Source organism: Sus scrofa, chromosome 9 (genome assembly GCF_054392235.1).
Source record: "Sus scrofa isolate SSC_HxYL_T2T_F1_AM1 chromosome 9, Sscrofa_HxYL_maternal_Yorkshire_Landrace_v2.0, whole genome shotgun sequence".
Lineage (NCBI taxonomy): Eukaryota > Metazoa > Chordata > Mammalia > Artiodactyla > Suidae > Sus > Sus scrofa.
In genome coordinates, this window is record NC_139391.1 from 69,725,046 (window position 1) to 69,737,847 (window position 12,802).

At 44.2% G+C, this 12,802-nt stretch overlaps 1 protein-coding gene across 7 annotated transcripts; it reads right to left on the reverse strand.

Annotated features, from left to right (window-relative positions):
- Positions 1–2,614: 2,614 nt before the first annotated feature.
- On the reverse strand, positions 2,615–12,511 carry PPP1R15B (protein phosphatase 1 regulatory subunit 15B). 7 transcript variants are annotated; one of them, XR_014815638.1, is made up of 3 exons: positions 10,772–12,511; positions 4,324–5,770; positions 2,615–3,190 (listed from the first exon to the last, which is right to left on the reverse strand). XR_014815638.1 is itself a non-coding variant. In XM_005656672.4 (2 exons), the coding sequence occupies exons 1-2, from the start codon at positions 12,090–12,092 to the stop codon at positions 5,757–5,759; spliced, it is 1,335 nt and encodes a 444-aa protein (XP_005656729.1). In that variant the 5' UTR covers positions 12,093–12,511; the 3' UTR covers positions 2,615–5,756. The 7 variants fall into 7 exon arrangements, 2 of the variants coding, with proteins under 2 accessions (XP_005656729.1, XP_005656728.1); XR_014815637.1 differs by having other exon boundaries at positions 2,615–3,220; positions 4,152–5,770; XR_014815635.1 differs by having other exon boundaries at positions 10,185–12,511.
- Between the last annotated feature and the right edge of the window lie 291 nt (positions 12,512–12,802).

Consider the following 12,802-nt stretch of genomic DNA (forward strand, 5'->3'; position numbering starts at 1 on the left):
ACAGCAATGCGAGATCCCCAACCCACTAAGCAAGGCCAGGGATTGAACCCAAAACCTTATGGTTCCTAGTTGGATTCATTTCCACTGTGCTACCACGGGAACTCCTGGACACAAACTTAGTCTCAGTGGGGCAAATCTAGGGAGAAAAAGACTGGTATTTTGTATTGACCAATGCATTCATCTAAGTCCATAAAGAAAGAATCCAAATTACCAATGTAGGAATATTCTAAATTGCTATGACATTTGTGTCATGACCCCTTACATGAAAAGAAATTAAAAAAATAAGTCTCAGGAATTTCCATTGTGGTGCAGCGGAAACAAATCTGACTAGGAACCATGAGGTTGCCGGGTTTGATCCCTGGCCTTGCTCAGTGAGTTAAGGATCTGTGAGCTGTGGTGTAGCTCGCAGACTCAGAACTAGCGTTGCTGTGGCTCTGGTGTAGGCCAGCAGCAATAGCTTCCTAGCCTGGGAACCTCTATATGCCAAGGTTGCAGCCCTAAAAAGACAGAAGACAAAACAAAAAATTAAGTCTCTAGGAGTTCCCGTGGTGGCGCAGTGGTTAACGAATCCGACTAGGAACCATGAGGTTGCGGGTTCGATCCCTGCCCTTGCTCAGTGGGTTAAAGATCCGGCGTTGCCGTGAGCTGTGGTGTAGGTCGCAGATGTGGCTCGGATCCCGAGTTGCTGTGGCTCTGGCGTAGGCCAGTGGCTACAGCTCCGATTAGACCCCTAGCCTGGGAACCTCCATATGCCGCGAGAGCGGCCCAAGAAATGGCAAAAAGACCAAAAAAAATAAATAAATAAATAAAATTAAGTCTCTAGATTCAAAAGAGGCACCCTGGGCAACACACTTTTTTGAATGTACCAAGGATGTCTTTGTGTATTTCTATTAGGCATGTTTATAAATAATATGAGAAAAAATGAAGAGACTTCCACTTTTATTTTTAAAAGGTATATAGAGGAGGATCCAAAGAAGTCTCCAAATGAGACCACAAATTCCTAAATTTCTAAGGTCATCAGTTGAATATTTGCTTTAAACTTTCTATTAAAGTAGGGGGAAAAAAAAAAAAAACCAGCACAATTTCTTTTTTCTTTTTAGGGCCGCACCTGTAGCACATGGAGGTTCCCAGGTAAGGGATCCAATTGGAGCTATAGCTGCTGGCCTACACCAGAGCCACAGCAATGCAGGATCCGAGCTGAGTCTGCAACCTACACCACAGTTCACAGCAATGCCAGATCCTTAACCCACTGAGCAAGGCCAGGATCAAACTTGCAACCTCCTGGTTCACAGTCAGATTCATTTCCACTGCGCCACGACAGGAAGTCCCACACAACTTCTATAGGGAGACCAGGATAGTCAAAATAATAAATCTGGAAGTTCCCATCGTGGCTCAGTGGAAATGAATCTGACTAGCACTCATGAGGACGTAGGTTTGATTCCTGGCTCTGCTCAGTGGGTTAAGGATAAGGCACTGCCTTGAGCTGTGGTGTAGGTCGAAGATGCTGCTCAGATCCCATGTTGCTGTGGCTGTGGCGTAGGCCGGCAGCTATAGCTCTGATTCGACCCCTAGCCTGGGAACCTTCGTATGCTGTGGGTCAGGCCCTGAAGACAAAAGACAAAAATAAATAACAAATCTGGCTTGATGTGAACATGACTATTTTCAAATACCTTCCTAGGGAAACACAGCCCAAAAGTCTTAACCCCAAGATGGGGATAAAAGTATAATCTGGGCCATCAATTCAATTTGTACTAAACATTGATTTATCTGCAACTAAATGCAATTTTTCATTAGCTAGGAAGATCCAAATACCTAACTTAAGAATGCCATTATGGAAGTTCCCGTCGTGGCTCAGTTGTTAACGAATTCGACTAGGATCCATGAGAATGCAGGTCCGATCCCTGGCCTCACTCAGTGGGTCAAAGATCTGGCATAGGTCACAGACGTGGCTTGGATCCTACATTGCTGTGGCTGTGGTGCAGGGTGGCAGTTATAGCTCCAATTCAACCCCTAGCCTGGAAACTTCCATATACCACAGGTGCAGCCCCCCACCAAAAAAAAAAGCAGAAAAAAAACCCAAAAACGCTATTATGCCTTAATCCATTGTGAGTACATTGCTATAGTCCAAATATATCCTTTTTTCATGTAAGAAGTTTTTTCTGATGTTATCATCACATTTATTCAATACCATAAATGGGAGAAAGCCATGATTTTACAATACCTTGGTTGTATATATTGCACAAAATAAAGAAGATTTCGAGACACTATGGTAATCTCAGCATGTAATTTTACTGCTTCTGTGAATACTGTTTCACTGCTTTCTTTGCAGCAGAAGTACATAGCTGGGGCCAATTTGAGAATCATATCCCCAGTCACTAAGAAGGGCATTTCACACCCTAAATTCTCTCTTCCATTACCAAAATGTGGTCCGCAGTTATATTTACCCCCTTACCATTCCTCCCCTTCAGTTAGAGGAGGTGCTATTTACATGTCCCATAACCTTTTTAAGCCACAGAAATTTATATTAGCACCTTTAAGTCTATACTGCTCCCAAGAAACACTTGATTTCGAAAATCCTGCTAATTCCCCAAACAATGCAAAATACAATATAAAGTTGAACCAAAAAATCATGTAAATTTAATAATTGTAAATATATTTATTACAATTTACAGATTAGTTAACAGTTATATACACAAATATAATTTTACCTATGAAGTCCCAACAAACTGGCTACATTTAAATCACTGGATCTCAACAAGCCAATTCAGAAGTCTTCTAGTCCCCTAACTTCACCTTCCTTAAATTATAAAAAAATAAAATCTGATAGTTTTGATTTCAAGTTAAAGATGAAGAGATGGTGTTTCCACATTTCGACACTCAGAAAAGATTTTACCTGTCTGTACAAAGCCTGTCATATGCTACAGTGATACTTAAAGCACCATTGTACAACTTTAAATGTGTAAAATGTTCAATTAGAACATCCAAGAATTTTCAAGATTGTGAAGGTTTAACCTTGTTCTAACAACTAGGATTGAAACAAAACTGGCAAGAATTGTTTTTTCCCTTGTCCAAATTCAAAGTGGTCCCTTTTGCCCTTCTCATTACTTCTTTCAAAGGAGGGTAGTAAATGCAAGAATTCTTCACCAAATTGTTTTGGTTTTTTTTGTTTTTTTTTTTTTGCTTTTTAGAGCTGCACCTGCGGCACATGAAAGTTCCCAGACTAGGGGTCAAATCGGAGCTGCAGCTACAGGCCTACCCCACAGCCACATCAGATCTGAGCCACGACTGCAACCTACATCACAGCACAAGGCAATGCCAGATCCTCATCCCACTAAGCGGGGCCAGGGATCGAACCCACATCCTCGTGGATGTAGTCAGGTTCGCTACAGCCAAGCCACAATGGGAACTCCACAAGAAGCTTTTACATATTGGTACTGAGGGTGGAGTATCAAGGGAACAATTTTCCAAAATCCAGCAAATAGAAAGATACCCCATTATTTTTACGTATGCAGAGGTGCGAGACTCCAAAGCCACGAAACAACCTAAGTCTCTGAAACAAAATAGTATACTTCTGTTCAGTTTTAATAGAATGTCTATACATTTTCAAAGCAAATGATACCTTCTTTCCAACTGACACAGCTGGTGCTTGAAGCAGCCTGTTTTCATGGTGTTATACCAGACTCTATAAATGCATTCCCTATGATTACCTAAAGTGGACATGCACAAAACACAATGAACAAGGGCTCTACAAAAATCTGACAGGAGTTCCCGTCATGACACACCGGAAACGAATCCGACTAGGGACCAGAAGGTTGTGGGTTCAATCTCTGGCCTCGCTCAGAGGGTTAAGGATCTGGCATTGCCGTGAGCTGTGGTGTAGTCACAGACATTGCTCCGATCTGGCATTGCTGTGGCTGTAGCTCTGATTAGACCCCTAGCCTGGGAACCTCCATATGCCACAGGTGCAGTCCTAAAAAGCAAAAAAACACAAAAAAACCTGACCAACTTTTATGTTGTTGTACTGTGTGTGTGTGTGTGTGTAAAACATTAGAGGCAGTTCTTAGAGCAAACCAATTAGAAGTAAAGACCAGGTTCATTACAAACTGAGGTAGTAACCCTGCAAGCACTTCTGATGAAATATGTGTTCCCACTTTGAAACAAGTTCAAAATTAATACATCATCTACTCTACTCATGTTTTCCATTACCTGTGACACAGGCACATGAAGTAAAAACAGACCACAAAAGGGTCGGTTAACATTCCCTCGACCTTACAAATGCACACCACGTAGAGCTAACTAAATTAACCAAGTACAACCAATCACTGCAAAAACTTCAATTCAAATGTAAACTTTGGGCTAAAGATATTAAGACTACTTGTTAAATCTATAGTTCTATCTTATCCTGAAACTATAGGCCTTGCCATTACTTTTCTCATTATTAAAACAGGAGAACACAATAAACTTGAATAGTGATTGAAGTCTAGATGTTACATTTCAAACTGGAAAATTAAGAACTGCCCATTTCCAAGTTCACAGTGTCACCCTATCAGGTTTTAAAAGTGACAGTGCTGAGGCATGATATTAGTAACACTGGTTTTCTTTTGAGAGCATATAGAACAAAACCAAATGGCTCTGACATATCTCCTATATTCTTCCTAGGAAAATCTTAGGCTTTAAAATTTAAAAATAAATGGCTGTGATGCAATTATTACTTTCTGGAGTCTTTTACAACAACTTCTACCTGTTGAAGACACAAAAAGCTGCTGAAGTGGGAATTACAATAACATATACAGAACCCTCTCCAGAAAACGGTTTGCACAGAAATTAAATACATCAGATTTGGCAGAAAGATGCAGCTCTCCCAAAGTAGCAGAAAATACCGCCCATGTAGTTTTTGTGGCAGCCCTTGGAAGTATCCCAGGTAGGGTATTTATTTACAGAAATAAAAACCCACCATACATTTTAAACCAAAGTCATTTTTAGAAAGAAAAAGTGACACAAGATACTGTACTTTAAGTTATTAGTATATACAAGGTTATTTTCTTAGCCTTAAAGTAGAAGGGCCAAATTAACTAAAATAAAAAAAGAAAACATAAAACCCCATTAATTCCAGAATGTTGGGGCAGAAAAAAAAGCCCAAAGTTTTAAGATAGGTACACATAATTTAGATTAGAATGGAAAATGGGCTTTAAAGTCTATAAATATTGTTTTCCAAGAAAATAAGTTCCGAAAGTGCAAAATTACACCTCAAGAGGTCCCCTTTTCACTTCAGCAAGCATATAACATTCAAAAACACATCTGTCTATAGAAACCAAAAAAGGGAGGACTAGAAATCACACCACTGCATCCTTCATTATCAGGGCTTGGCTTCAAACCTGGACAGTTCTGAGTAGGATACGTTGCAAAAACATATTAAACCAGGTCATTGGATCCAAGTTGCATATCCTCTAAGAAAAAAGTCAAAGGACAGCTGCCAATTTTTGTTTTTAAAAGAAACCTCTCAAATAAGAGGTAATGTATGCTAGGGTCAGGGGCTGTCAAAAGCATCTTAACATTGCTCAAAAACATTAAGTTCTTTGAAGCATGTTTCCTGCAGTCTATTAAAAATTCTTTCTCTGTGCTCAAATGTCAAGCAGTATCCAATAGCATCTTCTGTTTCTTGAATGCGTTTCTGGAACCTGCATCCATCCCGTGCAAATTCTTCCCACGGTCCTTTTCGATCCTCATCACCACTTATATAATACTCCGTAACTTCTTCAAGGAAGGTTACCTATAAAGACATAGACTAATTTTAATCTCAAATATAACAAAAAAGAAAGAATAAGTTATAACTGACTAGACAGCACCTGAATAAAACAGTTGGCAGAGTTCCCGTCGTGGCTCAGTGGTTAATGAATCCGCCTAGGAACCATGAGGTTGCGGGTTCGATCCCTGGCCTTGCTCAGTGGGTTAAGGATACGGCGTTGCCGTGAGCTGTGGTGTACGTTGCAGACGCAGCTCAGATTCCATGTTGCTGTGGCTCTGGCGTAGGCTGGTGGCTACAGCTCCGATTCAACCCCTAGCCTGGGAACCTCCATATGCTGCGGGAGTGGCCCTAGAAAAAGGCAAAAAGACAAAAAAACAAACAAACAAAAAACCCATTGGCAAATGTCACTTTAATTCCTTCCTTTCTCTCTCTCTCACACACATTGTCCCATCCCCCATCCATCATCCCATCAAACCCACCTACCCTCTCCTAATTTTGATGTTAAAAATGAACCCAAGAGTTCCTGTCGTGACACAGCAGAAACGAATCTGACTAGGAACCATGAGGTTGTGGGTTCCATCCCTGGCCTCGCTCAGTGGGTTGAAGAACCGGCACTGCTGTGAGCTGTGGCGTAGACCGGCACCAACAGCTCTGACTGGACCCCTAGCCTGGGAACCTCCATATGCCGTGGGTGCAGCCCTCAAAAACAAAAGACAAAAAAAGAAGAATCCAGACAGGGAAGTGAAAATTTCCTGATGTTATTAACCCTTTCTTTTTTAATCCTTAGAGAAATCAGTTCTGTGATACTCTTCCAAAATGACAAATGTTTCCAAACAAAATATTTCAGAAATATATTCCCGGAGTCAACACTTTTATTACAGCTTTGACAAAAGCTTTAAGAAGATCTTCACTTCTTTCTGTTCTTCCTTTTTCCAAAAAGTTTACTTTTCAGTGTTTTTTTTTAAATGATTTTTATGTTTTCCATGATAGTTGGTTTACTTTTCTTTCTTTTTTTTTTTCCAGAGTGTACCTGCAGCATATGGAAGTTCCCAGGCTGGGGGTGGGGTGGGGGTGGTGAACGAGAGCTGCAGCTGCCAGCCTACGCCACAGCTCATGGCATCGCCAGATCCTTAACCCATTGAGAGAGGCCATGGATCAAACCCGCATCCTCATGGATACTCGTCAGGTTCATAACCCACTAAGCCACAACGGGAACTCCAGTGCTTTCCAATTTTTTATCTTAAATATGAAACATTATTCTTTTATAATTAATTTTGTAATCAGAATACAGAAGAGAAAGTTACTTAGTAAACAAGCTGCAGCAAAATTAACATATGTTTAAGGTTATGCTACTGTAAGAGACTTTGTATTCCTCCTCAATATGCTATCACCACACACACATGAAATTGTGACTATGACAATATATATGTAAGAGTAACTGTTCCTTTTACTTCCTACTTAATTTCTAATACAATAGTTGTTTTGTTTGTGGTTTTTTTTTTTAAGATTTCAAACACCAAAAGTAAATACTTGTTTTAAAGTATGTTCAACAGTTACATCAGCTAATCCCACTGTGGTCTACTCCTTTCATTCCCTTTACATCAGGACAAAGAATGCCCCAGAGGACAATTAGTAGGTATGTAACACCTTACTAGATATTGCATTCTAGTGTTACTCATTCATTGTATCACCTAGATAAATAATAACAACATTTATAGAGGGGTTACTACATGCCAGGCTCTTTTCAAAGCACTTAATTTTTATCTCACTTAATCCTCATATTAACCCTACAGGGTATGTATTATTATCACCTCCACTGTACAGATAAGGCAACCAAGGGGGACAGGTTAACTGACTTGTTCAAATCACACAACTTCCATGGGTGCAATCAGAATTCAAACTCCGAGTACGGCTCATGTTAGGCCATGAAGCAAAGCATTTGAAACCCCCAGATCTGAAAGCCTCATTCTAAGAGGCCTACAGAATGGCATGTAGTCAAAGGCTGCTAAATAATTTTACCATATTTTAGACATAAGCTTTTATAATTGTTGCTTCTAGTTCATAGTAATCATCTCACATCTACTTGACTCATCTCATTTTTACTCAATGAGCAAGCTAAAATGAGACATGAGACTGGCCTGAGATCCCTGAACAAGAAGAGCTGCTACCATTTAAAGGCAAGCAACTAATTACGGGTTTTATTTACTCCTCATTTAAATCATGCACTAACTCATACAATAGTTATTATTTCCATCAGATAAATCAGTGAATCAGAGCCATGAGAGGTTAAGTGACTTCCCGGCTCTGGCTGTCTTCCCAAATCTCTTGGCCTTAACCACTTAGGAGTAGGGAACACAGGTCTCCAGACATCAAGTGCTCATTCCATTGTCTCACTTTGTTTCTTATCTATTCACTAAATAGGTCACTTTTGTTAGAGACCCTTTAAAAAATATAGAGAAGAACTCTTATGGAGTTCTCTTGTGGCGCAGCGGGTTAAGGATCTGGCATTGTCACTGCAACAGCTTGGGCCCCTGCTGTGGCATGGGTTTGATTACTGGCCCGGGAACTTCCACACACTGCAGGGCAGGGCCAAACAAAAATGCTCTTTTATGGTAGCATTAACAAAAATGTGAACCAAAATTTAAGTTTTAACATGTCTTATTCTGCTTCTACAGCTAAGACATAAGATTACCACCATTTAGGGACATTTTGTACTCCAGAAAGAGTTTCAAAGTATTAAGCTGGCCATTTGGAGCCAAAGAATCATGGTACTGTCCACTTGAAACTGATGCTGCAGAATCCGAAGTCAGTAATAATCTACCCACTCCTTTCTCTTTCCAAATACAAGTACAGATAACTACAAAACTTTCCCTCCAACAATAAAAGATACCCTGTGTGTTTGAGGGGATTTCTCACCAATTAATACCTTTAACTGAATAAACAACAGAGAAAGAAAAATAAAGCAATTCAAAAGACTCCTAAAATAAGGTTAACTTAGCAATGCATTGAAAAAGTAAAATAGGGAGTGCCCATCATGGCTCAGTAGTTAACGAATCTGACTAGGAACCAAGAGGTTGCGGGTTCGATCACTGGCCTTGCTCAGTGGGTTAAGGATCCAGCGTTGCCGTGAGCTGTGGTGTGGGTCGCAGACGCAGCTCAGATTCCAAGCTGCTGTGACTGTGGCGTAGGCGGGCAGCTATAGCTCTGATTAGACCCCTAGCCTGGGAACCTCCACATGCCACGGAAGTGGCCCTAGAAAAGGCAAAAGGACAAAATAAATAAATAAATAAACTTAAAAAAAAAAAAAGAAAAAAGAAAGACAAGGTAAAATAAAAGCTCCATGAAGTTCTAAGACTAGCCTGGGAATAGGAATCAACGACCCAAGAAAACCAAACACGTGACCATCGTTGTTACAAATGATTATTAACCTGTAGTTGGCCTAGGATAACTAGTACTGCATTCTTAAGAAAAGGCGGTACTATTTGCTGTATTATTTTTGACTGTCCATCAATACTGAAATTTTGACTGTCCATCAATACTGAAGTTTTCAATACTGAAATTAATATTTTCTTTCATGGCAAACAACCAGACAAATATGACTTGCTACTTGGTACCATCATCCTTTGGGGTTCTAATGGACAGGAATGATGACACCGTTATCATGTAAATACAACAGTAAGTCTGCAATACCACATTTAATACCATTTAAAACTGTGACTATAACAGGCCTTCTCAATCTCTAGAATTAAACCATGGAGAGTGCTCTGTGTACTAGATGGGATGTTTCACGAATCACGGAATAAAGCCAATTAAAAAAAAAAAAAATTAAGTCTGGAGTTCCCGTCGTGGCGCAGTGGTTAACGGATCCGACTAGGAACCATGAGGTTGCGGGTTCGGTCCCTGCCCTTGCTCAGTGGGTTAACGATCCGGAGTTGCCGTGAGCTGTGGTGTAGGTTGCAGACGCAGCTCGGATCCCACGTTGCTGTGGCTCTGGCGTAGGCCAGTGGCTACAGCTCCGATTCGAGCCCTAGCCTGGGAACCTCCATATGCCGCGGGAGCGGCCCAAAGAAAAAGCAAAAAGACAAAAAAAAAAAAAAAAAAAAGTCATGTATACACAAGGTTTAATTTTTCTGTTCCTTTAAAAAAAAAAAAGGGGAAATTTGAAGCTTGGAAGAAAAGAGCTCAGAGCTGCCAACCCAAAGGATGTTAGCACCTTCCAGCTAACATCTCTACACGGGCCATCTTCAATTCGGATAGGAACAACAGTTATAAGGGAAAAAAGGGAGGGAGGTCATTTCTCAATCCAAGTATATATGAGCTTAGAGCCCTTCCTCAAAAACATGCACTTCTAAGCCTCCAGGAAAGTCATGCTGCTATACTCAACCACATCAGAACAGGCAATACAAATTACTAGGCATATTAAAAGAAACAAACCAACCTTTTTTCTCTGGGTATGTGTGTGTCTTTCTCCAGAAAGCACCCCACCCTGTACCAAGTCTGGACATTCATTTTCTCGGCTCCCTAACAGGTGCACCTCACAGGAAAGTAAGGAGTGACAGTCAGAAATGGTCACAATGGATTCAGGTGGCCTCTCTGAGTCACGACAGCCTTTCCCATTTTTCCCTGATGTTTGAAAGGGAGCCTTAAAATTTAGAAGGTTGTAGGGGTCATCGGAATTACAGAAAGAGTTCCACAGTCTGAGACTCTCTGCTTCATCTGCACTAGATTCCCAGTCATCGTCCTCCCCAGAATTATGGTCAGGAGACTCGGGAAGGCTTCCTGTCTGGGGAGAATTTTCTACGTCAGACTGGTCAGATAAATCCTTCTCGGAGTCAGAGGATTCTCTAGGAAGAATTCGGGCTGCAGTCTGAATTGTTGCTGTAAAGTTTTGGGGATTATAAGGATCTACACTGTAGAAAGAGTTCCAAAGGTGGAGACCTTCTGAGTCTCGTTCAAGGTCCGAGTCTGAGAGTGAGCCATCACTATCAAAACCATCATCCTCAGCATCTTCATCCCAATCCTCACCTTCTGAGTCAGAGCTTGTTTCCAGGTCACTGGCTGCACCTCCCAAAATGTAATCTATCAATTTGTTACTACAGGCTGGTCTGGCAGAGGTGGGAAGGTCATCTTCTATGTCTGAGTTGTCCACCACACTTATTTGGTCCTCTCCAGGCTCCTGTTCAGCAGGAAACTCACATGATGCACAGCTTTCTGAGGAATCGTGTCTTTCCAGAGCAAGCGGAACCTCTTCAGTCAACAACTCTATTTTCTCCTCTGTGGGTTCCTGGGCGGTTCCAGGAACGGGGATACACTGTGTGGGACTATCTCTGGGATGCTTCAGATCCATCCGGAGCAGGCTGTGCTCCTCCTCCAAGCTGTGGTAGCCATGATCTTGGTCAGGGGTGGGTAACCCTTGGCCCTTGCTGGCCTGTTGAAGGAATTCCAGCCGTTTCATGCGGAGATGGTGGATTTCTGGCAGGCCTTCTCTAGAGAGAGGCGGACATTCTTGCCACGAGGCATGAGCAATCTCCGCGTTCAGCGGCTGCGGATGAGAAGACAGGACCTCATCCAGGCTGCCGCTCTCCGGGCTCAGCGCCTGGAAATCCACCAACTTGCCCCTTCCAGCGCTGCTCTGATAGCTGAGCTCTACCCGGGGCAGGCCGTCCAGATAGGAGGAGTTCAGCAAATAAGAGACGACGTTGACATTGCTTAAGCGCTGGACGTTGAGAGGCTCGGAGGGCGAAGGGCCAAGTTCCCGGTCGGAGATCAGACTGGCTTGGAAGCTCCCCGGCACCAACTCCAGTCGCCACAGCTGCTGCTGCTCTAGGAGAAAAGCGTGGGCAGCGGACTCCAAAGCTCTTCCCTTGGCCTTAAGTTCCAAGGCTAGATCTGCGGGCGAGCACTGCCAGTGGATGCCCTCCTCTAGCCAATCTAGGGGATTGGCGGCCGCGTCAGCCGAAGGGTCGAAACGCAGCAGGGATTTTGGAGCCGTGGGGGCAGCGGGCTCCTCCCGTGCCTTCAAGGCTCTCAGGGCGCCGTAGCCTCCAGTAAAATCTAGCCATCTGGTCGGAATCATCCCACCAAAAAGCTGGCTCCAGATCAGCAGCTTCTGAAACAAGCCGGGGAGCGGTGCGAAAAGCTGGGAAAGCAGCTGCATCCAGGAGCTGCTCCGAGCCTCGGGAAGGGGACAAGAAGCCTGTCTGGGGTCCCCGGAGTGTCCCGGGGCAGGAGGTGCGGGGAACTTAGAAGTGCCTGCTCGCGACCGCCAAGGGAAGAAGGGCAGCCGGAACCGGGAGCGCGGCCGCGGGGCGGCCCGGTCCCGCGAGCCGTCTTCTGCCGGCTCCATCTCTGCGTTCTCGGCAATCTCTCCAAGAGAAACGCGGAGCTCAGCCGCGGGAGACCGGGCGGGACTCGAAGAGGCCTACACAGTCTTGGCCTTACCTAGCGGCGGAGTAGGTGCCCCAGGCCGATCCCCGGCCCAACAGAAGAGCCACAGAGGAGAGCGGCTTCGGCCGCGGGCGACAGACCACAGTCCCGGACGGCGGGCACAGGACGCGACGGCCGAGGTGACATCCATCCTGGCGGATAGGAGGTGTCCTAGTCCGCTCCAGGCCTCTCCACCATAGATAGGAGCCCTCCCGCGGCGGCGGCGGCGACTTGCCGGGAGAGATGGACGGCGGAAAAGCCCCGAGCAGTGCGGGCCCGGAAGGGCTGGGCGGGCAGACGGGTGGAAGCGGAGCCCAAAATGGCCGCAGGATCAGAGCCGAGGCAGGACAGCGTCAGGCAAGCAGACGAGACGAGGGATGGCGTCCGGCTACGCCAGCAGCCTTGCGTCGCCGAACGTCACTCGCAGGGCCAGCGGGCGGGCCTCTCCGCACTCTTCCGTGTGGCCGCTGATTGGCCTCGCCCAGGTCCCTACCGGCTTCCTTACTCTCGGCAGACGGAGCTCTCGCGGGGGAGGTTGCATCAGCCGGGCCCAGGCTCTACGAGGGCGGGCGGGTGCGCTGGCTGCTCAGCGGTCGCCTAGGAAACCGCCGCCTCCACCTCCACCCCCAC

What these genes read in the sequence shown, in the direction of transcription:
- PPP1R15B (XM_005656671.4), bottom strand. Translation starts at nt 12,092, where the DNA reads ATGGAGCCGGCAGAAGACGGCTCGCGGGACCGGGCCGCCCCGCGGCCG. An exon ending in CACATACCCAGAGAAAAAAG is followed by an intron (nt 5,771 to 10,184) that starts GTTGGTTTGTTT and finishes ATGTCTTTATAG; the next exon opens with GTAACCTTCCTTGAAGAAGT.